At 58.2% G+C, this 25,275-nt stretch overlaps 1 protein-coding gene across 2 annotated transcripts in view; it reads right to left on the bottom strand.

Moving 5' to 3' along the window:
- Positions 1-16,770: 16,770 nt before the first annotated feature.
- ASIC4 (acid sensing ion channel subunit family member 4) overlaps positions 16,771-25,275 on the bottom strand; it is a 132,321-nt gene continuing 123,816 nt past the window's right edge. For both annotated transcript variants that reach the window (XM_075001758.1, XM_075001757.1), the window contains exon 10: positions 16,771-18,307. In XM_075001758.1, coding sequence (XP_074857859.1) covers positions 18,194-18,307 — 114 coding nt within the window. In that variant the 3' untranslated portion in view covers positions 16,771-18,193. The remainder of the gene's footprint in view (positions 18,308-25,275) is intronic.

The raw sequence follows: 25,275 nt of genomic DNA, 5'->3' as shown, positions 1-25,275 counted from the left end.
CCCAGCACCAAAGATCAGGAACAAGCCAAACAACTTCAACTCCAGGAGCTACTCAAGTTCCTGATCAGCAAGTAGGTATCAGCGGCCTCAGTAGCTGGAAGGGGGAGCGACCCAAGGATGTTTCTCAATGCATGAGTGGGGGGAGGTGAGGGACAGCCATGGAAAATGTTAAGAGACACTGGAAAATGTTAATAGACACTGGAGCCTTGGTTTTGATAAGCAGCCAGGACCTTCCCCTTACCCACCGAATCATGTGGGTCGAAGGGGTGTGGGGAGGGAAACTCAAAGCTGCCTTAAGGCAACCAGTAGAAACAGAATTTGAAGATACGATCGCTGTAAGCCAGATTTGGGTCTGCCCTGAACAAGGAGACACGCTCTGTGGTATAGATCTCCTTTAGAATGGGGAGGAGTGATCAACCCCAGAGCTGGGCGAAATAACCTGGTGACCCCTAAGTGACCGGCCAAGCTCGGGCATGTTAGGGTGAATTGCATGGGCACTTGAACAACGCGGATGAGGTACGTGGGAAGGAGGCAGGGTACAGAGACCCTTTTAAAATACTATAAAGAAATATGCCTCAGCACAAAGTGGCTAAAACATTAACCCCAGGACAAGAACCGAGGAACTGAGTAAACTCGGCAAGTCTAAAGCTGTTAGCACCGGGATTTACTGGACTGCGTACAGCCTGCATTAGCAGCAGTATGTAACTTCAGCAGCATCCACATCCTCCTGGCCTAAACTGAAAACCAGGAAAGACCATGGCCTCTGACCTGTCAGCCCAGAGGAGCCAGCTGTGTACTTTGACAAGGACACAATAAGTATGATACAGTTGTGTAAAATTGGAAGGGGGACTAAGGGGGGCTGCAAGCAAAGAGAAGCAGAAGCAACCAGGCTGTGATGTGCCAGGCCTCAGGTGGAGCCAGCAAACATCAGGATTATAAAGGGGGGCTACAATGTAAGGAGGAGGAGGAACTCCTGATTCCTGGAGAGACCGGACACTGTCTGTGACAAGGCCTGATCACCCTTCGCCGCTCCTTCCGCCTGCTCACGAGTTAGATAGAGCAGGGTGTGAATACCTAACCGTACCACAAAAATCTCTGTTAGTAGAATAGCTAGCTGAAGTAACATGATGCAACGGTGCATCTTATTCCTGTATCTGCTTAACTGTGTACGTATATGCTCTCAGTGAACGCTCTCATTAACTCTGTTTGTATCCTGTCCTGTGGCAAGTCTGTCTATATGGTGGTGTGTTTATGTTTTAATTTCATGAGCCTGTAAGGGTCATGTGCAAGGCTGAGGCAAAGATGCCCCAGAACCCCCAAAAGGGCTTTGACCCAATGACTGGGAAGTTCTCATAGTAAAGCTGCCTCCACTGGGAAGCGTGATCCACTGAGCCTCCACGTTCTACAGGGTAGAGTGTCGTTTCTGTCTGTGTGTCATACCCCCCTACTAATCCCTCAGTAGTCCCATCCCCTGAAACTCGGAACTCACACTTCTTGGGGATAGATAACAGCCAATGACTTCCACCAACCCGTGGGCTGCTTTAGATATCTACTGGGAGTTAGAAAACCCCGGGGGAGCTTCTCTTTTCTGTTGGGCATAATCCTATTCCTCCTGTTAGGAGTGTGGTGTAAGCCACAGCTGTAACCACACCAGTTTCGTAACAGCAGAATCAATCCCAGTGGTGCGGGTCATCACCGAGAAGCAGCCCTCTTTTTTCCCAGTTCAACACTCCACTCACCTCCACCCTTATTTAGGACTTGGAGCATCTCAAGAGCCAGCAGCATCGACTTCAAGGGAACCCACACAGGAAAGGTTGCCCCAGAGCACTGCTATAATTGCAAGTGGTAAAGTAATAACCCCAGAAGCCGGGGGAGAATCTAATCATAGAATCATAGAACACAAGGACTGGAAGGGACCTCGAGAGGCCATCGAGTCCAGCCCCCTGCCCCGATGGCAGGACCAAGCACTGTCTAAACCATCCCTGACAGACATCTATCTAACCTGTTCTTAAATATCTCCAGCGATGGAGATTCCACAACTTCCCTTGGCAACTTATTCCACTGTTTGACCACCCTGACAGTTAGGAACTTTTTCCTAATGTCCATCCTAAACCTCCCTTGCTGCAGTTTAAGCCCATCGCCTCTTGTTCTATCCTCAGAGGCCAAGAAGAACAAGTTTTCTCCCTCCTCCTTATGACACCCTTTTAGATACCTGAAAACCGCTATCATGTCCCCCCTCAGTATTCTCTTTTCCAAACTAAACAAGCCCAGTTCTTTCAGCCTTTCTTCATACGTCACATTCTCTAGACCTTTAGTCATTCTCGTCGCTCTTTTCTGGACCCTCTGTAATTTCTCCAAATCTTTCTTGAACCGCGGTGCCCAGAACTGGACACACTATTCCAGCTGAGGCCTAACCAGCGCAGAGCAGAGCGGTAGAATGATTTCTCGTGTCTTGTTCACAACACACCTGCTAATGCATCCCAGAATCACGTTTGCTTTTTTTGCAACAGCATCACACTGTTGACTCCTATTTAGCTTGTGGTCCACTATAACCCCCAGGTCCCTTTCTGCCATACTCATTCCTAGGCAGTCCTTTCCCATTCTGTATGTGTGACACTGATTGCTCCTTCCCAAGTGGAGCACTTTGCATTTGTCCGTATTAAACTTCATCCTGTTTACCTCAACCCATTTCTCCAATATGTCCAGATCATACAAACTCTCTGCTCCCTTCACCTGGAAGTTTGGGCCACGGATAAACAAGACTGGGCTAGTAAACATGGAGCGTGTGATTGTTGAAGGACCCGCACATCAAGCCCATAGGCAGTACCCTATCAAACCAGAAGCCTTAGAGGCAGTTAAAGGTATAACCAGAGATTTGGAATCTAAAGGAGTGTTTCGGAAAACGACCTCCACAACTAATTTCCCAGTATGGCCTTTCTGAAAACCGGAGGGAACATGGAGACTAACCGTAGATTACACTCACCGTTAACCGAGTAACACCTAAGGCTCACCTGCTGTGACAAGTCCAGCCGCCATCCTTAACCTGTTAAGTCCAAGCCACTCAGTAGTCACAGTACCGGATGTAGCAAACGGCTTCTGGAGCGTTCCCCTTGCAAGGGAAGGCCAGGAGAGCGTCACCTTCACGGCTGGGGCCCAGCAGCATGCTTGGGCTCGTGTGCCCCAGGGGCACCACGGCTCACCTGCACTGTTTGTAGAGCGGCGGCAGAGACTGCCCTGCAGCTCTCGGTGCTTGCTGCTGTTCATGGAGGAGCACTGGACAATGCACACTAGGCAGTGTTCTTGCACCGGAAACTCTAGCCCAGAAACTCTGGCCTCGTGCTGAGCCCTGGGCATCAGTGATCTCAGCTCTGCAGCATGTAGCTAGAGCCTGACTTGTTCTCTGACCACTGAGAGAGGGTCCACAACCCCAGGTACAAACACCTGCTCCCAGCCTCTCTCCGCTCAGCAAGCTCTTTAGCTGAGGAGGTGCCACATGACAACATGTGGGGCAAACAATCCCATCATGCTGCGCTCCTAGGAAACCCTAACCCTAGCGGTGAGCCCACGCAAATGAGATCAGCTCAGCACTAGATGTCAGTGGAGAGCTTGTTCTCACGCTGGCCTGGCCTGCACCACAAGAGCCATGTTAGGTCACTTTTCCTAACGAGTCCGCAGCACCAAGCCCATCCTGCCACTCTAAGGGCTGGTAAGGTCAACGTGACCAGTGCGCTCACAGGAGATCCCTTGGCTCTGTTCCTTGCGGTGCTGATCCTGCCCTGTCACCGGCCTTCTTGCTCTCTGGGGGTCCCTGCCACCCTGTCCTGCAGGGCCACATCCTCTCATCCCCGCAAGCCAAGGCATAGAGTTGGGGTTACTATCCCCCACCCTGACCAATGTAGATACCAATTAACTGCAGTTTTGGGAGGGTGCAGCTCTAGGGCACAGTGCCCAGGAAAACAACCCCCAGACAGGATCAAGCCCCCAGATAAATCCATCTCTCTGTGGGCAAAAGGTTTGCAGAGGAGGGGCTCAGCAGGTAAGCCCTTTTATTGGTGAAAGTGTGTTATGCACGGCAGTGCCCCCGGTAATAATTACTTGCGCTGGGGTTGATTACAAACTAAAGAGTTTTTATTAAACAAAACAAGTAGGATTGAAGTGGTTAGAAGTGAAAACAGGTAAACTGGTAAAGGAAGTTACTAAAATTAAATAAAAAGAAAACACATAGCTCGTACTTACTTCTGGGCCCAACAACACAGATTCATACCCTAAGAGCTGTTCTTCTGTCAGATAAAATCTTCTCCTCTTTTCTCCAGTTTGGGTCATTAGCCTTTCACAGGTCTTTACTTCTTAATAGTGTATGCCAGGCAGATTCCAAAGCTGGCTGAAGACAAAAAGGTGGTAGCTTCTCACTGCTTAAATGGAATCACAGAATCATAGAATTCTAGGGCTGGAAGGGACCTCAGGAGGTCATCTAGTCCAGGCCCCTGCCCAAAGCAGGATCAGTCCCCACTAGGCCATCCCAGCCAGGATTGTGACAAGCCAGGACTTAAAAACCTGTCTTCCTATAAGGCAGGTAACATTTGACATCCTCTCTCACAACCCTCCAGAAAAACCACTGGCTCAAAATGGCTTTCAGTTGGCTACGTCTACACTAGCCCCAAACTTCGAAAAGGCCACGCAAATGGCCATTTCGAAGTTTACTAATGAAGCGCTGAAATGCATATTCAGCGCTTCATTAGCATGCGGGTGGCTGCGGCACTTCGAAATTGACGCGTCTCGCCGCTGTGCGGCTCATCCCGACGGGGCTCCTTTTCGAAAGGACCCCGCCTACTTCGAAGTCCCCTTATTCCCAAGAGCTGATGGGAATGCTAAATTAGACCCTGTATGATAGACTTTGGGGTAGTGAAGATGCAATGCTGTGAAAGTTGACATTCTTGGCCTCCTGGAGGTGTCCCACAATGCCCCAGTGCGCTCCATGTGGCCAGCGCTTTCAACTCCGCTGCTCTCCCATGCATGTACAAAGGAAAAGGTCTGGGAAGGTGTGAATTTCATTTCCTGTTTGCCTAGCATGGGGAGTGCAGCAGGCAGCACAGCTGGTCGTGACTGCCTGGGGTCACAGACAAGCTCCAGCCTAGCATGTCCAGGGGATCCTGGGTCTGACTGCTGCGTTGGGAGAAGACTCTGCAGGCAGAACTATGACGCAGCAAAGGAAATGCTGATAGTTGTGCCAAGATCTCACAGGGCATGGTGGGAAAAGGATGCACCAGGGACACCCGCAGTGCTGCATGAAGGTAAAGGAGCTCAGGTGAGTGCACCAGAAGAATGGGTGGTCTGGGTTGTCACTATGAGTGTGACGCTTATATGAGCGGGAAGAAGGGCAGCTTCAACAGTGGGACTGCCTGGCAAAGGAATGCCAGCTACACCGCTGTTTTGGCTTTCCAAAACAGCACTTCTGGTATGGCGAGTGGCTAGAATTATGTAAATGCAATGTGGAATATGCAAATCAGTGCCTCGTTTTCATTTTCAATTGATCATTTTTGCATGCTCGTGTAGCCATAGCCGTAGTGTTTGCTTATATTCACCCTTTGTAATTTGTCCTAGAGTTCACTTTTTATACAACTCCTTTTTGATGTTGAGATCACTCCAGGTCTCCTGGCTACACTGAGGTGGTCTTTTACCAACTTGGTACCTTTCCCATGCAGAAGTACAGCTGCTCTTGGGCCCACATCCCTTTGAGAAACTGCCAACTCTCTTCAGTTGCTTTTCCTCTTAGCCTTGCTTCCTGTTGTCAGATGCCACCAGCGCGGTGCTCTGCTCTCTCCAATGTTGGTATCGCTCGGCTGCGTGCGTGTGTTCCCTCTGTGTGCTGCCCCAGCTCTGCAGATAGCTGACACAGCAGACCCGAAGAGAACCCCCAATGACCGCAGAGTCTAGTAAGGTGCGAAGGCGCATCGGCCAGGTTTATTGCCGTATTGGACACAATGGCTGCGTCTACACATGAAGCCAACATCGAAATAGGCTATTTCGATGAATAACATCTACACGTCCTCCAGGGCTGGCAACGTCAATGTTCAACCACATCGAAATAGGCGCTGCGAGGGTATGTCTACACGCCAAAGTAGCACACATCGAAATAAGGGTGCCAGGCACAGCTGCAGACAGAGTCAGAGGGCGGACTCAACAGCAAGCCGCTCCCTTAAAGGGCCCCTCCCAGACACAGTTGCACTAAACAACACAAGATCCACAGAGCCGACAACTGGTTGCAGACCCTGTGCCTGCAGCATGGATCCCCAGCTGCAGCAGCAGCAGCCAGAAGCCCTGGGCTAAGGGCTGCTGCCCACAGTGACCATAGAGCCCCGCAGGGGCTGGAGAGAGAGCATCTCTCAACCCCCCAGCTGATGGCCGCCATGGAGGACCCGGCAATTTCGACGTTGCGGGACGCGGATCGTCTACACGGTCGTCGAAGTAGGGCGCTATTCCGATCCCCTCATGAGGTTAGCGACTTCGATGTCTCGCCGCCTAACGTCGAAGTTAACTTCGAAATAGCACCCGACGCGTGTAGCCGCGACGGGCGCTATTTCGAAGTTAGTGCCACTACTTCGAAGTAGCGTGCACGTGTAGACACAGCTAATAGTAGTTCCCTGTAGACTTCTTAGTCTAAGTCAGGGCATACTACAAATATGCACCCACGGTCAATGGACTTGGCTCAGTCAGTGGCAGGACTTTCCACTGCCCCCTCGGCCGGACCCAGACCACACCCCAGAAGTACATTCTTATACACAGGTACAAACAATTTACACATCACTCCTGACTTATTGAGGTACCAACCCTTCTATGTAGTCAGGTGCCGCCTCTCACCTTGTACTTGTTGGTTCGAACAAAACAACTCTATCCATCATATTACCCTTTTTCCCCATCACTGGGATGGGTCGGCCTGTTCTTTCTTATCTGGGGCATGTTCCAGGGTAGGGTGTTCTGGTACCATGTTCATACTTCAATATGCTGGGTAGAGATGTTTATGCAACATCAACCCTCTTCTTGCCAGCTCCTGTGAGCAATGCATTCCTTTAGCTCACAGCTGCACTTTGCTTTCTGTTAGCAAAGTCTTGACCATTATTTTAGTTCAGGCCGAAGGCCTCATACTGGGCCTGTACTTACTACACTTCCCATGGGACCTCACCTGCCGGCTTTCTGAGTTTACCCACATCTGCCTTCCTGAAACCCATCGTCTCTATTTTGCGGTTCTCCCTCCCACCACTCCTTAGAATCGTGAGCTCTGTGACCTCATGGTCACTGTCCCCCGGGCTGCCTTCCACTCTCAGACTCTCAGCCAGTTCCTCCCAATTTGCTAAAATCAAATCTACAGCCGGCTGCTCCCCAGTAGCTTTTTCCATACTCTGAAATGAAAAGTTGCCTTCAACGCGGTCCAAGAACTTACTGGATAGTCTGTGCCTGGCTGTGGTAGTTTCCCAACTCTGCCTGGGCAGTTGAGTCCCCCATCATCACTGTGATGGAGTGGGGGGGGTGCATGTGTGAGTCAGGCTGGATGTCCGAGGCAAGCAGCAGCTCCCAGTGGCTAAGGATGACCCTGGGGCTACAACTGGCAGGTAACACCTCTGCCTGAACAAAGAGCAGGGAGGAGCCGAGCTGGGTTTTGAATGAGGGGCGGCAGTTAGAGGCGAGGAGAAGGGAGAGCTGGAAGGCAGCCAGCCTGAGGAGGGGGAAGGCTACACCCCAGAGGGGCACCCCTCGGGGTCTTCTCCCCAGGACGGGTTGGAAGGACTGTCTCTGGCTGCTATGCTGTTGCTTCTGTGAGAAACTGGACATCTGTTGCCTAATAAACCTGCTGTTCTACCTGCTGAGTGAGAGTCTCTCCTGCCAGCGGACGGGGTGCAGTGCAGGGGGACCCCTGAACCCCATCACACTGGTGTCAGAAGTGGGATGCACTGCACCCACGGATGAGCTCCCAGCAGTGGCTGACTGAGCACCAGAGAAGGAAGGAGTCTCACAAGAGTCAGAGGGGGAACAGAGCCATTCCTGCAGCTGCTGCTGGTGAGTGGATACCCCGGGAAATAGCGGGGAGATGGATTATACCCGACTCCTGAAGGCAGAGCTAGCAGGGCTGTGCAGAGAGAGGGGCCTGACCGTGGGGAAGGCGACCAAGGCCCAGCTGACTGCACAGCTGGAAGAGAATGACTGATCCGGGGGGGCAGAGCCTGTCCCGGCAGAAAGTGGCCGGTCAGCCTCGGGAAGCATTTCGGATTCTCCGACAGGAGCAGGGGCTCGACGCTGTCCGACAGACGCGGTGCCCACCAGGTCGCGCTCAGCTAGCGGTGGTCCATCGCGGGCAGAGTCCCCCGCCGCAGAGCTGAGACGGCTGGAACTCGAGGTGAAATTAAAGGAACTGGAGCACCAGGAACGGGAAAGAGAGCGTGAGCGTGAGCGACAGGAACGAGAAAGAGAGCGTGAGCGCCAGGAATGGGAAAGAGAGCGTGAGCGTGAGCTCCAGGAACGGGAAAGAGAGCGTGAGCACGAGCGCCAGGAACGAGAAAGAGAGCGTGAGCACGAGTGCCAGCTACAAGAGAGACAGCGGGAGGAGAGAGAGCGAGAGCGGGAGCATGAGCGAACCATGGCAGAGGCGAGACGCCAAGAGGCCCCAGCTGCGGTAAGCGGGGAGAGGGCCAGACGGATCGGGGTGGCCAGTCACTTGGAGACGCGTGTGCTGGCCCAGTGTCAGGACACAGGGGACATGGACGAGTTCCTTACCGCCTTCGAGCGACCCTGTGAGTTGCATGAGGTTCCCCCAGATGAGTGGCTCCGGCACCTCACCCCCTTGCTGGGCCGGAAGGGTGCAGCGGTGCTCAGCCAGCTGGTGGGGCTGCAGCCTGGGGACTATGAACGGTTCAAACAGGCCCTGCTGCATAAGTTCGGGCTGACTCCGGAGATGTACAAGAAGAAGTTCCAGGAGGCGCAGAAGAGGCCAGAGGAAACCCACGTAGATACAACCGCCCGCCTGAAGCAATACTACCAGAAGTGGGCATTCGGAATGGGAGTCCAGTCCGTAGAGGACCTGATCGAGCTGGCAGTCGTGGAGCGATTCTACGAGATGTGCGCACCTGACCTGAGGGTGTGGCTCGTGGACCGGAAGCCGGGGGACTCACATGATGCAGGGAAACTGGCAGATGACTTCACAAACAGCCGGGCCAGGTTTGAAAGTGAGCCCCACAAGGAGAGGGAGTCTCGGAGAGAGAGGGAGTCCCGGAGGGAGAGGGAGTCCTGGAGAAACCGAGAATCTCAGAGAGACCGGTCCCTAACTGTACGACAGAGGGGACCACCTCTTGGGCAAGCCCAGGAAAGAGGGGCCAGCCACCCACCCCCCAGAGAGCCAAACAGAGCCCGGACAGAGCAGCCGGCCCGAGGGACACAACCAGACCCAGGCTGTTACCGCTGTGGGCGAAAGGGGCATAGAGCAGCCCAGTGCCCCAGGCTCCCAGACAGGTTGAGCAGGCCGGGGGGTCATGGAGTCAACTGGGTGGGGTCCCAGAAGTCAGAGGGGCTGGCGGCCAAGGCGGGTGGTGCTGACAATGGGCACTCGGATTGGGCCGAATCCGCCCCACAGACCAGCTCCTCAGGGGGACCAAATGCTCAGAGGCCAGTTTACAGAGTGGGGGCAGCGCTACCTCTGTGGAGCAAGTGTCTCAAACACCTCGAGGTAGACGGGAAAAAGGTCACGGGGTTCTGGGACACAGGCGCTGACGTGACGCTGGCCCGACCCGGGGTGGTGGCACCGGGCTGCATGATACCCGATTCCCACCTGACGATAACAGGAATTGATGGGACCCCTTTCAAGGTGCCCATGGCGAGGGTGCACCTGAAATGGGGGAAGAAGGAAGGCCCCAAGGAAGTGGGCGTGCACAGCCATTTGCCGGCAGATGTACTGATGGGGGCTGACCTGGAGAACTGGCAAGGTGAACGCCCTCGTGCCCTGGTCCTGACCCGTAGCCAAAGAAAACGAGGGGTGCGCTCCCCAGATTCAGGGGTACAGGCCCAGCCAAAGCCACAGGGGCCAACCCTGAGAGAAAGGGGGCCCCCAAAAACCAGATCTCACAGGCCAGGGATGCTGGAGCCAGGCAGGGATGGGGAAGTAGCCTCCGCTCCTGCCCGAGCGGAAGAATTCCAGGCAGAGCAGCAGAGAGACCCCTCCTTGCAGAAGCTGAGGGAACTGGCCAGTCTCAGCCCAGCTCCGCAGCTGGGGGAGGGCTGCAGGGAGAGATTCCTGTCGGAAAAGGGATTCCTGTACCGGGAATGGGCTCCCAGACGCAAAGCGGAGCCATGGAAGGTCCAGAGGCAACTGGTGGTTCCCCAAAAGTACCGGCGCAGGCTGCTGTACCTAGCTCATGATATCCCGCTCGCAGGACACCAGGGGATCCACCGCACCAGGAGAAGGTTGTTACAGAACTTTTTCTGGCCAGGGATCTTTGCAGCTGTCCGTCTGTATTGCCTGTCCTGCGACCCCTGCCAGAGGATGGGGAAGAGCCGGGACAAGGGGAAAGCTGCCTTGAGGCCACTGCCCATCATAGAGGAGCCTTTCCAGAAAGTGGCTATAGACATAGTGGGCCCCTTCAGCAAGGCAACGCGTTCGGGGAAGAAATATATTTTGGTAGTGGTAGATTTTGCCACGCGATACCCAGAAGCAGTGGCCTTGACCTCTATCGACGCTGACACCGTGGCAGATGCACTGCTGTCCATTTTCAGCAGAGTGGGGTTCCCCAAGGAGGTCCTCACAGATCAGGGGTCCAACTTCATGTCAGCCCTACTGCAAAGCTTGTGGGACAAGTGTGGGGTCCGGCACACCTGGGCCACAGCCTACCACCCGCAGACCAATGGGCTGGTGGAGAGGTTCAATGGGACTCTGAACCAGTTGCTGAGAACCTTCATGAATCAATACCCCCATGACTGGGACAAGTACTTACCCCACCTGCTGTTTGCATACAGGGAGGTGCCCCAGGAATCCACGGGGTTCTCCCCGTTTGAGCTGCTGTATGGAAGGAGGGTACGGGGACCCTTGGACTTGCTCAGAGAAGAGTGGGAGGGGACGGCCTCCCCTGAAGGGGAGTCAGTGGTACAGTATGTACTGACCTTCCGGGAAAAACTCACCGAGCTCATGGGCCTGGCCAGGGAGAACCTCTCCATGGCCCAAAGGAAGCAAAAGGTCTGGTATGACCGTAACGCCAGGGCCCGAGCCTATGCCACCGGGGATCAAGTGATGGTCCTTATACCTGTGCGGCGGAACAAGCTGCAAGCGGCCTGGGATGGGCCCTTCAAGGTCGTCAAACAGCTAAATGACGTGAATTATGTGGTGGAACTGTCGAACCGGGCCCACAGCCACCGGGTCTATCATGTGAACATGATGAAACCTTACTGGGACAGGCAGAACTTGGTGCTGGCCGTGTGCAGACACTGGGAGGGGCAGGGGGAAGATCCCTTGGTGGATTTACTCACAAGGACTGGAGCCGGCTCCTTGCTGGAGTCTATTCCCTCTCAGACCAGCTGACCCCTGCCCAGCAGACGGAGATCAAGGAGGTGCTGCATTCGCATCAACAGCTGTTCTCGGACAGACCCGGACGCACTGACCTGGCTGTCCACCGAATAGAGACAGGCACCCACGCCCCTATCAAGTGTGTGCCATTCAGAGCCACAGGGAGGACGGCTCAGGACATAGAGCGGGAGGTTGAAGACATGCTGGCTCTGGGGGTGATCCAACCCACGTCCAGCCCCTGGGCCTCTCCCGTGGTGTTAGTCCCTAAAAAAGATGGGTCTGTTCGGTTTTGTGTGGACTATCGCAAGCTTAACGCCATCACTGTCTCGGACGCCTACCCCATGCCCAGGCCTGATGACCTTTTAGACAAGCTGGGGGGAGCCCGTTACCTCACCACCATAGACCTCACCAAGGGGTACTGGCAAGTGCCATTAGACCAAGATGCCCGGCTGAAGTCGGCTTTCATCACTCCTGTGGGGCTCTACGAGTTCCTGGTCCTGCCCTTTGGCCTCAAGGGGGCACCCGCTACCTTCCAGCGTCTGGTGGACCAGCTACTGAAGGGGATGGAGAGCTTTGCCCTGGTGTACATGGACGACATTTGCATCTTCAGCCAGACGTGGGAGGACCATGTGTCCCAGGTCAAGCAGGGGCTGGACCGACTCCAGAAGGCTGGTCTGACTATCAAGGCAGGGAAGTGCAAGGTGGGAATGGCTGAGGTGACCTACCTGGGCCACAAGGTGGGCAGCGGCTGCTTAAAGCCAGAGCCAGCTAAAGTGGAGGCTGTCAGAGATTGGCCAACACCCCAGACTAAGAAGCAGGTCCAGGCCTTCATTGGGATGGCGGGGTACTACCGGAGGTTTGTGCCCCACTTTAGCTCCATCGCAGCCCCCCTCACGGAGCTGTGTAAAAAGGGAAAGCCTGACAAGGTGGTTTGGACCGAGCAGTGCCAAGAGGCCCTCTGCGCGCTGAAGGAGGCTCTGGTCAGGGCCCCAGTGCTGGCAAATCCAGACTTCAACAAGCCCTTCCTGGTGTTCACCGATGCCTCGGACGTGGGGCTGGGGGCGGTGCTAATGCAGGTGACTGACAAAGGGGAGAAACACCCCATTGTGTACCTGAGTAAGAAGCTGCTGCCCCGGGAGCAGAACTACGCGGCCATAGAGAAGGAATGTCTGGCCATGGGGTGGGCGCTGGGGAAGCTGCAGCCGTACCTGTTTGGACGGCGTTTCACCGTGTACACCGATCACTCACCCCTGACCTGGCTGCATCACATGAAAGGGGCCAACGCCAAGCTCCTGCGGTGGAGTCTGCTCCTGCAGGACTACGACATGGAGGTGGTCCACGTGAAGGGGAACAACAACACCATAGCCGATGCCCTGTCACGCAGGGAGGGCCCCGAACTTCCCCAGGTCACTGGCTGAGTGACCCCGCTCAGTGCGGTCTGGAAGGGGGGAGAGATGTGATGGAGTGGTGGGGGGTGCATGTGTGAGTCAGGCTGGATGTCTGAGGCAAGCAGCAGCTCCCAGTGGCTAAGGATGACCCTGGGGCTACAACTGGCAGGTGACACCTCTGCCTAAACAAAGAGCAGGGAGGAGCTGAGCTGGGTTTTGAATCGGGGGCGGCAGTTAGAGGCGAGGAAAAGGGAGAGCTGGAAGGCAGCCAGCCTGAGGAGGGGGAAGCTACACCCCAGAGGGGCACCCCTCAGGGTCTTCTCCCCAGGACAGGTTGGAAGGACTGTCTCTGGCTGCTGTACTGTTGCTTCTGTGAGAAACTGGGCTTCTTTTGCCTAATAAACCTTCATTGTACCTGCTGAGTGAGAGTCACTCCTGCCAGCGGACGGGGTGCAGTGCAGGGGGACCCCTGAACCCCATCACAACCACCTAATCCTGCTCTTCATCTCTGCTTAGAACTGAAGCTGGCCAAACCATTGTGCTTTAGGCTAGAAGGACAGCAAAGCTCTTCAGCTGACTGATTTTTGGCACCATATGAAGCAAAAAATGTCTCACCTAAGCCCCAAGCAGTGCTGGAGATGTGCACCCCCACGCTCTGCCCTGGACGTCAGTAGGCTGGAGGCAGTTAGAGCGTGGCTGACCAGAGCCCATCCGCAGGGACTGAGCGGATGGCTCCAGGGAACGCTGCAGCGTGGCAGTTTACAAAGGGTTTAAAAAGAGCTTTGCCAGTCGTGCCCGGGTTAAAACCATCTTGTTGGTGGTTCCCCAGAAGGGTCACTAGTGAACCAGAAGCACCTGGGTCAGAGTGACGTGACTACGTAGTTTGGAAAACTGCTGTGGTCAAAGTTGCCTCGGACGGTGACTGCTGGGTGAAGGGGGGGGCAGGGGTCTTGGCTCTGGGGGAGAGTGGCGGGCTGGGGGGGCTTGGCTCTGCAGGAGGGGAGGGGGATGGGTTTAGGGCAGCGTGGGGGGAAGCCTGGCTCTGGGGGAGGGGAGGGGGATTGGGTTACAACCTGGGGGGCCCTGGCTTTGGGGGAGGGGTGGGAGTTGGGGGGCCTTGGGTCTGGCTCTGGGGGAGGGGTGGCATTGTCTCTCATAAGCATTCTGAAAATCTGGTGCCCCTCTGTGTGAGGGGTTTGGGGCCTTAGAGGGGAGCACCCCCCTCCCACCCCCCCGTCCGGGGCTGGCAGTAGCCTGGTCTCTAAGCAGCTCACCCTGGTTTCACTTGCTCCCCGGTGTCCGGGACACCTCCGGTACGAGAAGGGTGGCCGGCCTGCTGGCTCCTCCAGGGCCCCACGGTGGGACACGCTGGGCAGATGCCCCGAGCTGCGGCACGTTCTGTCCCACTTTCCCCTGCCCTGCAGCTCCCCAGGCACTCCCACAGCTTGCCCACGGCCGGCCCTGTGCTCACCGGCTGGTACGCGCGAAATCCCACAAGAGGTTCTGGTTGCTCCCTGTCCTGGAGACTGGCCGTTCACCCAAGGGGGTCCGGAGCTCAGAGCACCCGCCAGAGCTGCCTGTGTGGTGAGGGGTCTCCTGACGAGGCAAAGGGCTGTGCCTGCCGGCTCGGCCTGCCTGCTGGCTCCCCAGGCTGCCGGGCTCTGCCACAGCACAGGGCAGATTTTCACGCGGTGGTGCAGGGTCCCCAGGCCAGTGCTTGGACCTGCTCACCAAGCTGCCAGGCAGGAGGGGGGCGGCCAGGCCCTGCTGCAGGCAGCGTGATGGTGGGTTCCCCTGCCCTGTTGGGCGGGGAGGCTGTTGGGATCAGGGGTGTGGGTGCTGCTCCATGTCAGGGCCATGCACGTGGGAACTGCTGGTGGCATGTTGGCTTTCCCCTCGCCTCCTGCCTGCACTCGGGGTCACCTGAGCTCGGGCAGGGAGCAGCCCTTGTCTCCCTCCCCTATTGCTTTGTCTCGCCCAGAGTGGGGCCAGTGGGACAGCCCCTGGAGCTTGAGAGCCACCCGCGCCCCATGCCTGGCAGGGCTGCTCCCCAAAGGGGGGGTCGCAGGGGCGCTGCCTGCTGCAGAGCATGGGGAAAGGGAACAGGCCGGGAGCAGCTGCACCTCAGCTGGGGGACGGGGGCTGCAGCAGTAGGGACTTGCACGTGGGGCAAGGTCCCAATGGGCACATTGATCCCCCTAACCCCCATGCGCTCCTGGCAATTCCATCCCCCCACCCTGGCCGGCCCAGCTCTGCAGCAGGACACCTGGCCCTGGACTTCCCCTGTCCCCCCACCCCGGGCCGGCCCAGCTCTGCAGCAGGACACCTGGGGCCTGGACTTCCCCTGCCCCCCACGGCCGGCCCAGCTCTGCAGCAGAACACCTGGCCCTGGACTTCCCCTGCCCCCCACGGCCGGCCCAGCTCTGCAGCAGAACACCTGGGGCCTGGACTTCCCCTGCCCCCCCACCCCGGGCCGGCCCAGCTCTGCAGCAGGACACCTGGCCCTGGACTTCCCCTGTCCCCCCACGGCCGGCCCAGCTCTGCAGCAGGACACCTGGGGCCTGGACTTCCCCTGTCCCCCCACGGCCGGCCCAGCTCTGCAGCAGAACACCTGGCCCTGGACTTCCCCTGTCCCCCCACGGCCGGCCCAGCTCTGCAGCAGAACACCTGGCCCTGGACTTCCCCTGTCCCCCCACGGCCGGCCCAGCTCTGCAGCAGAACACCTGGCCCTGGACTTCCCCTGTCCCCCCCACGGCCGGCCCAGCTCTGCAGCAGGACACCTGGCCCTGGACTTCCCCTGTCCCCCCACGGCCGGCCCAGCTCTGCAGCAGGACACCTGGCCCTGGACTTCCCCTGCCCCCCATGGCCGGCCCAGCTCTGCAGCAGAACACCTGGGGCCTGGACTTCCCCTGCCCCCCCACGGCCGGCCCAGCTCTGCAGCAGGACACCTGGCCCTGGACTTCCCCTGCCCCCCACGGCCGGCCCAGCTCTGCAGCAGAACACCTGGCCCTGGACTTCCCCTGTCCCCCCACGGCCGGCCCAGCTCTGCAGCAGGACACCTGGGGCCTGGACTTCCCCTGTCCCCCCCACGGCCGGCCCAGCTCTGCAGCAGGACACCTGGGGCCTGGACTTCCCCTGTCCCCCCACGGCCGGCCCAGCTCTGCAGCAGGACACCTGGCCCTGGACTTCCCCTGTCCCCCCACGGCCGGCCCAGCTCTGCAGCAGAACACCTGGCCCTGGACTTCCCCTGCCCCCCACGGCCGGCCCAGCTCTGCAGCAGAACACCTGGGGCTTGGACTTCCCCTGTCCCCCCCACGGCCGGCCCAGCTCTGCAGCAGGACACCTGGCCCTGGACTTCCCCTGTCCCCCCCACGGCCGGCCCAGCTCTGCAGCAGGACACCTGGCCCTGGACTTCCCCTGTCCCCCCACGGCCGGCCCAGCTCTGCAGCAGAACACCTGGCCCTGGACTTCCCCTGTCCCCCCACGGCCGGCCCAGCTCTGCAGCAGAACACCTGGGGCCTGGACTTCCCCTGTCCCCCCATGGCCGGCCCAGCTCTGCAGCAGGACACCTGGCCCTGGACTTCCCCTGCCCCCCCCCACGGCCGGCCCAGCTCTGCAGCAGGACACCTGGGGCCTGGACTTCCCCTGCCCCCCCACGGCCGGCCCAGCTCTGCAGCAGGACACCTGGCCCTGGACTTCCCCTGTCCCCCCATGGCCGGCCCAGCTCTGGAGGGGGACACCAGGGCCCTGGACATCCCACTGTCCCCCCCGCCCCCGCCACGGCCGGCCCAGCTCCACGGTGGGACACCACACAATGTACCTGGCTCAGGTCTACTTGTGCCTCTTTATTAGGGAGCAGTTTGTACATTTACACAATGGGACTCAAGTCTCCTACATTCAGCAGCGCAATGGGGGGGTTCACGTTGCCCCCTCCCTGGGCATCGCCCCTCGCTGGCACCAGGGCCACGTTGTCTGGGCATCTCCTGAGTCCTTTATGGCTGTGTGTGTCTGTCTGTCCCCCCCATGGGGAGCCTGCATGGCCATGCGTGTCTGTCTGTCCACCTGCCAGGCTTGCATGGCCATGTGTGTCTCTTCATCTTCTGTGGGGCCCGCATAGCTCTGTCTGCCTATCCCCTGGGCCCACAGTGCCATGTGCGGCCATCTGTCCAACCCCCCGCCCACAGGACCACGTGGCCATGTGTGTCTCTCTGGCCATCCCATGGGCCCACATGGCTATATGTGTCTGTCTGTCTGGCCATCCCATGGGCCCACATGGCTATATGTGTCTGTCTGTCTGGCCATCCCCAGGGCCTGCATGGCCATGTGTGTCTGTCTGGCCATCCCATGGGCCCACATGGCCACATGTGTCTGTCTGGCCATCCCATGGGCCCACATGGCTATATGTGTCTGGGCATGGGGCAGGGCCCAGGGGCTGCAGCTGGGCACCACTCAAACCCAGAAGGAGGGGGGCACAAATTCTGTGTGGGGTGGGAGAGCGGGTGCTCAGCGCCCAGGAATGGGGTAGCAGGAGATGAGCTGGCTGGGGCTGCAGTGGGGCTGTGCCCACAGGTGAAGACAGTGGCCAGCAAAGCACATGGGGGCGGTAGGTCAGGCTGGACCCTGCCCACCCCTGCATGGGCACTGGAGCAGGGCCTGACCCAGTCTGCCCCTCCCACAGGGCAGTTTGGGAGGGGGATGGGCCCTTGCACGCCCCCCCCCCCACCCCAGGCACTGCAGAGCTGGTGGGGTGTCGCGTGAGCAGGTGCAGGGAGCAGTGCTCCAAGGAGGGGACGTGGGGAGCAGTGGTCATCTGGGGGTGGGGCAGAGATGTGGGGAGCAGAGGTGGGGTCTAGGCCTGGGTTGGGGGGGGGTCTATGGGGCATGCATGGGAGGGGTTCAGTTGCAGGGGGTGTGGCCCTGGGGTAGCCAAGTGCTGTTCTGGGCACGGCGCCGTCCCTCAGGCTGGGCGGGAGGTTTCCCCATCACCCGTAAATGCAGCGTTTACACCTGGTCCCTGCCCCCCCACCCCCAGTTGCAGAGCTGGGCCCAATCCTGGGGCGCGCTGTCGCTGCGGCTCTGCGCTAGGCCCTACACAGGCCTGGGCTGGAGGGGCTGGGGCAGGGATTGGAAGCCTGTTGTGCCCCCGGGGAGGGAGGCGCTGGGCTGGGCGTCGCTGAGGGCTGGGCTGGGCTGGCTGGGCGGCGAGGTGAGGCGAGGCGAGGTGCTGCTCTCCGGGCAGAGCAGGGCGCACCGCACCGAGCCTGGCCTAGCAGGCGAAGTCCTCGAAGACGCCCTGGTGGCTGTAGCGGTGGCGGTGGTTGGGCAGGATGCTGGTGCTGTAGGCGCCCTCGGCGTGTCGGCCCAGCGTCCCGCAGGGGCTCTGCAATGGAGGGCACGGTCAGCACCGCCACTGGGGCTCTCCTGCCTGCCCAGAGACGAGGCCGGGGCCGATCGCCTCCCAAGCTCCCTCCCCACCCGGGACGCCCATGGGCCATATGTTTCCCCTCCGCCAGGTGTTTCTGCACCTGCTGGCAAGGGCCTGCCCATCACGAGAGCTGGGATGGGCACATGGTGCTATCCAGCCAGGATCCAGGGGGCTGGCTCAGGCCCTGGCGTCCCTCACTGGCCACCTGTGGGTTGGGCCATGGGTGTACCCTGGGCAGAGCCTGCCCAAGCCCCAGCAGTAAGATAGGCCCCTCTGTCTCCAGGGGCCAACCCCCCGACCATTAGCCTGGGCCTGGGCTGCCCCTCATGCTCCGCAGGCTGGACATTAAACCCCTGAGGGTCTCTGGCTGCAGCAGGGCCCCAGTGCCCAGGAAACGCCCGCCAAGGCAGAGATTCAGCTGGAGGTGATATTATGTTAGCAGTGACCAGCAGCGTCCCCCCAGCCCCCGGGAATGGGGAGCGCGTGCTCTGTGTAAGATCACTGGGTTTGAAGATGAGTGTGCAGAACACTATTGCAACCACTGTCCTAGGTTTGCACCAGCTCTTGTGCCAAGGGAGGTGTCCAGTGCAAGCCGGCCAGTCGCGCCAGCAGGCCAGGCTGTGCCGACGTTTGTTCACTTTTATGGGTGCCCTTAAAAGTTTTGGCTCTGGGTTTATAGATGAAATTTCTTCTTCTGGGCGACCTCAGCAGGAGGCGCGGTGACCTACTGGAAGAGGGTTCCCAGGCAGGTACTTTACTCCAACCCCCGTCGGAGGAGCCTGCCTGTGGATGTGCAGCCCAGGAGGCTGCCAATGGCAGAATGCCCAAAAACCGACTTGGACAAGTGACCTGCCCATGTGACAGGTTCCATCTCCGACCTGCCTCCCCACAGGGAGAACAATGGGATTCCCTCCACACTGGAAAGGGGACAAAGGGGCCCTGAGGTTCCTCCAGCTTGTCCTCAATCCAGCTCCTCACTGCAGGAGCATCTCTGCGATGAGCAGAGCCCGGAGGGATCGCTGGCCTGGCCTAACAAAGGGTGGACTCCAGAGACTTGTAAGACAGCAGTTATCCCACCTTGGCTGCAGCCGGCACCAAGAACTCTGGGATGGGTGTGTGGAATTTCATTGCTTTAGCAATTTTACTCTGTCTATTTCTTTTTAACAACAGCCCTTTAGACTTCATTCTGAAGCAGTGTTCCCAGGCCTGTTCTCGCCTACAGACAACCCCCCAAACTTATAAGGATTCTCACCAACAGCCAGAGTCTATACTGCAGGAACACCAGTCCTGGGACTTTTCCTTGCAACAAAGCCCACTGCCAGCTTTGTCCACATGTCTATTCTGGAGATACCATCACTGGATCTAACCGGGATAGTCACAGAATCACGGGCACATTCTCATGTTCCTCAACTAACATCATAGATGCCATCGTGTGCCAACAACGCCCAGATGCTTTGTATATTGGACAGACTTCAAACTCTCTCAGATAAAGAGTTAATGGGCACAAAACAGACATCAAAACACTCCTGATCCACAAACCCGTCAGCCAGCACTTTAACCAAGTGGGCCATTCTGTTAATGACCTGAACGTCTGCGTTTTACTGGAGAGGAATTTTCACAACCCTTTGGAAAGAGGCTGCTGAACTCTCTTTTATATTCAAAGTCGACACATTAACACATGGTTTGCACCATCACATCTGATGAAGTGGGTCTTTGCCCACTGAAGTTTATGCTCCAAAATATCTGTTAGTATGATGGAGGGGGGGGAGTGCATGTGAGACTCAGGCTGGATGTGTGTGTGACAGGCAGAGCAGCTCCCAGGGGCTGGGGATGACCCCTGGGGCTATAACCTGGGCTGGCAGGTAACACCTCTGCCCTGAACAAAGAGGAGGGTGGAGCCGAGCTGGGTTTGAATCGGGGGTGGCAGTTAGAGGCTAGGGGAAGAGAGAGGGAAGGCAGCCAGCTGGGGGAGGGGGAAGCTACACCCCAGAGGGGCACCCCTCGGGGTCTTCTCCCCAGGACGGGTTGGAAGGACTGTCTCTGACTGCTGTGCTGTCGCTTCTGTGAGAAACTGGGCATCTGTTGCCTAATAAACCTTCTGTTGTACCTGCTAAGTGAGAGTCACTCCTGCCAGCGGATGGGGTGCAGTGCAGGGGGACCCCTGAACCCCACCACACTGGTGTCAGAAGTGGGATGCACTGCACCCACGGATGAGCTCCCAGCAGTGGTTGACTGAGCGCAGGAGAAGGAAGGAGCCTCACAAGAGCCGGAGGGGGAACAGAGCAATTCCTGCAGCTGCTGCTGGTGAGTGGATACCCCAGGAAACAGTGGGGAGATGGATTATACCCGACTCCTGAAGGCAGAGCTAGTGGGGCTGTGCAGAGAGAGGGGCCAGACCACGGGGAAGGCGACCAAGGCCCAGCTGATTGCCCAGCTGGAAGAGAATGACCGATCCGGGGGGGCAGAGCCTGTCCCGGCAGAAAGTGGCCGATCAGCCTTGGGAAGCGTTTCGGATTCTCCGACAGGAGCGGGGGCTCGACACCGTCAGACACACACGGTGCCTGCCAGGTCGCGCTCAGCTAGCGGTGGTCCATCGCGGGCAGAGTCCCCTGCTGCAGAGCTGCGACGGCTGGAGCTCGAGGTGAGATTAAAGGAACTGGAGCACCATGAACGGGAGAGAGAGCGTGAGCACGAGCGCCAGGAACGGGAAAGAGAGCGTGAACACGAGCGCCAGCTACAAGAGAGACAGTGGGAGGAGAGAGAGCGAGAGCGGGAGCATGAGCGGGCCATGGCAGAGGCGAGACGCCAAGAGGCCCCAGCTGCGGTAAGCAGGGAGAGGGCCAGACAGCTCGGGGTGGCCAGTCACTTGGAGACGCGTGTGCTGGCCCAGTGTCAGGACCCAGGGGACATGGACAAGTTCCTTACCACCTTTGAGTGAGCCTGTTAGTTCCATGAGGTTCCCCCAGATGAGTGGCTCCGGCACCTTACCCCCTTGCTGGGCCAAAAGGCTGCAGCGGTGCTCAGCCAGCTGGAGGGGCTGCAGCCTGGGGACTATGAACGGTTCAAACAGGCCCTGCTGCATAAGTTTGGGCTGACTCCGGAGATGTACAAGAAGAGGTTCCAGGAGGCGCAGAACAGGCCAGAGGAAACCCATGTAGATGCAACCGCCCGCCTGAGGCAATACTACCGGAAGTGGGTGTTCGGAATGGGAGTCCAGTCCGTAGAGGACCTGATCGAGCTGGCGGTCCTGGAGCGATTCTACGAGATGTGCTCACCTGACCTGAGGGTGTGGCTCGTGGACCGGAGGCCTGGGGATTCACACGATGCAGGGAAACTGGCAGATGACTTCACAAACAGCCGTGCCAGGTTTGAAAGTGACCCCCACAAAGAGAGGGAGTCCCGGAAAGACCGGTTCCTGGCTGTACAACAGAGGGGATCACCGCTTGGGCGAGCCCAGGAAAGAGGGGCTGGCCACCCACCCCCCAAGAGGGCCAGCCAGAGCCTGGACAGAGCAGCCAGCCCGAGGGACACAGCAAGACGTGGGCTGTTATCGCTGTGGGTGAAAGGGGCATAGAGCAGCCCAGTGCCCCAGGCTCCCAGACAGGTTGACCAGGCCGGGGGGTCATGGAGTCAACTGGGTGGAGTCCCAGAAGCCAGAGGGGCTGGCGGCCAAAGGCAGGTAGTGCCAACAGGGTGTCCTCAGATTGGCCCGAACCGGCCCCACAGACCAGCTCCTCAGGGGGACCAAACGCTCAGAGGTCAGTTTACAGAGTGGGGGCGGCAATGCCTCTGCGGAGCGAGTGTCTCACACCCCTCGAGGTAGACGGGAAAAAGGTCACGGGGTTCTGGGACACAGGCGCTGACGTGACGCTGGCCCGGCCCTGGGTGGTGGCACCCGGCCGCATGATACCCAATTCCCACCTGACGGTAACAGGAATCAACGGGACCCCATTCAAGGTGCCCATGGCGAGGGTGTACCTGAAATGGGGGGACAAGGAAGGCCCCAAGGAGGTGGGCGTGCACAGCCATTTGCCTGCAGATGTACTGATGGGGGCTGACCTGGAGAACTGGCCGGGTGAACGCCCCTGTGCCCTGGTATTGACCCGCAGCCAAAGAAAACGAGGGGTGCGCTCCCCAGATTCAGGGGTACAGGCCCAGCCAAAGCCACAGGAGCCACAGGGGCCAACCCTGAGAGAAAGGGGGCCCACAAAAACCAGATCTCACAGGCCATTGGTGCTGGAGCCAGGCAGGGAAGGGGAAGTAGCATCCGCCCCTGCCCCAGCGGAAGAATTCCAGGCAGAGCAGCAGAGAGACCCCTCCTTGCAGAAGCTGAGGGAAATGGCCAGTCTCAGCCCAGCTCCACAGCTGGGGGAGGGCTGCAGGGAGGGATTCCTGTGGGAAAAGGGATTCCTGTACCGGGAATGGGCTCCCAGATGCAAAGCGGAGCCATGGAAGGTCCAGAGGCAACTGGTGGCTCCCCAAAAATACCGGCGCAGGTTGCTGTACCTAGCCCATGATGTCCCACTCACAGGACACCAGGGGATCCACCGCACCAGGAGAAGGTTGTTACAGAACATTTTCTGGCCAGGGATCTTTGCAGCTGTCCGTCTGTATTGCCTGTCCTGCGATCCCTGCCAGAGGGTGGGGAAGAGCCGGGACAAGGGGAAAGCTGCCCTGAGGCCACTGCCCATCATAGAGGAGCCTTTCCAGAAAGTGGCTATAGACATAGTGGGCCCCTTCAGCAAGGCAACGCGTTCGGGTAAGAAATATATTTTGGTGGTGGTAGATTTTGCCACGCGATACCCAGAAGCAGTGGCCTTGACCTCTATCGACGCTGACACCGTGGCGGATGCACTGCTGTCCATTTTCAGCAGAGTGAGGTTCCCCAAGGAGTCCTCACAGATCAGGGGTCCAACTTCATGTCGGCCCTACTGCAAAGCTTGTGGGACAAGTGTGGGGTCCGGCACACCTGGGCCACAGCCTACCACCCGCAGACCAATGGGCTGGTGGAGAGGTTCAATGGGACTCTGAAGCAGATGCTGAGAACTTTCATGAATCAATACCCCCATGACTGGGACAAGTACTTACCCCACCTGCTGTTTGCATACAGGGAGGTGCCCCAGGAATCCACGGGGTTCTCCCCGTTTGAGCTGCTGTATGGAAGGAGGGTACGGGGACCCTTGGACTTGCTCAGAGAAGAGTGGGAGGGGACGGCCTGTCCTGAAGGGGAGTCAGTGGTACAGTACGTACTGACCTTCCGGGAAAAACTCACCCAGCTCATGGGCCTGGCCAGGGAGAACCTCTCCATGGCCCAAAGGAAGCAAAAGGTCTGATATGACCGTAACACCAGGGCCCGAGCCTATGGCACCGGGGACCAAGTGATGGTCCTTGTACCTGTGCGGCGGAACAAGCTGCAAGCGGCCTGGGATGGGCCCTTCAAGTTCGTCAAATAGCTAAATAACGTGAATTATGTGGTGGAACTGTCAAACCGGGCCCACAGCCACCGTGTCTATCATGTGAACATGATGAAACCTTACTGGGACAGAGAGAACTTGGTGCTGGCCGTGTGCAGACACTGGGAGGGGCAGGGGGATGATCCCTTGGTGGATTTGCTCACAAGGACTGGAGCCGGCTCCTTGCTGGAGTCTATTCCCCTCTCAGACCAGCTGACCCCTGCCCAGCAGACGGAGGTCAAGGAAGTGCTGCATTCACACCAACAGCTGTTCTCGGACAGACCCGGACTCACTGACCTGGCTGTTCACCGAACAGAGACAGGCACCCACGCCCCTATCAAGTGTGTGCCATTCAGAGCCACAGGGAAGACGGCTCAGGACATAGAGCGGGAGGTTGAAGACATGCTGGCTCTGGGGGTGATCCAACCCTCCTCCAGCCCCTGGGCCTCTCCCGTGGTGTTAGTCCCTAAAAAGGATGGGTCTGTTCGGTTTTGTGTGGACTATCGCAAGCTTAACGCCATCACTGTCTCGGACGCCTACCCCATGCCCAGGCCTGATGACCTTTTAGACAAGCTGGAGGGAGCCCGTTACCTCACCACCATAGACCTCACCAAGTGGTACTGGCAAGTGCCATTAGACCAAGATGCCCGGCTCAAGTCGGCTTTCATCATCCCTGTGGGGCTCTACGAGTTCCTGGTCCTTCCCTTCGGCCTCAAGGGGGCACCCGCTACCTTCCAGCGTCTGGTGGACCAGCTACTGAAAGGGATGGAGAGCTTTGCCCTGGCTTACATGGACGACATTTGCATCTTCAGCCAGACGTGGGGGGACCATGTGTCCCAGGTCAAGCAGGTGCTGGACCGACTCCAGAAGGCCAGGCTGACTATCAAGGCAGGGAAGTGCAAGGTGGGAATGGCTGAGGTGACCTACCTGGGCCACAAGGTGGGCAGCGGCTGCTTAAAGCCAGAGCCAGCTAAAGTGGAGGCTGTCAGAGATTGGCCAACACCCCAGACTAAGAAACAGGTCCAGGCCTTCATTGGGATGGCGGGGTACTACTGGAGGTTTGTGCCCCACTTTAGCTCCATCGCAGCCCCCCTCACGGAGCTGTGTAAAAAGGGAAAGCCTGACAAGGTGGTCTGGACCGAGCAGTGCCAAGAGGCCCTCTGCGCGCTGAAGGAGGCTCTGGTCAGGGCCCCAGTGCTGGCAAATCCAGACTTCGACAAACCCTTCCTGGTGTTCACCGATGCCTCAGACGTGGGGCTGGGGGCTGTGCTAATGCACGTGAATGACAAAGGGGAGAAACACCCCATCGTGTACCTGAGTAAGAAGCTGCTGCCCCGGGAGCAGAACTACGCAGCCATAGAGAAGGAATGTCTGGCCATGGGGTGGGCGCTGGGGAAGCTGCAGCCGTACCTGTTTGGACGGCGTTTCACCGTGTACACCCATCACTCACCCCTGACCTGACTGCATCAC

Source organism: Carettochelys insculpta, chromosome 8 (assembly GCF_033958435.1).
Source record: "Carettochelys insculpta isolate YL-2023 chromosome 8, ASM3395843v1, whole genome shotgun sequence".
NCBI lineage: Eukaryota > Metazoa > Chordata > Testudines > Carettochelyidae > Carettochelys > Carettochelys insculpta.
This window is presented reverse-complemented; position numbering and strand designations above follow the sequence as displayed.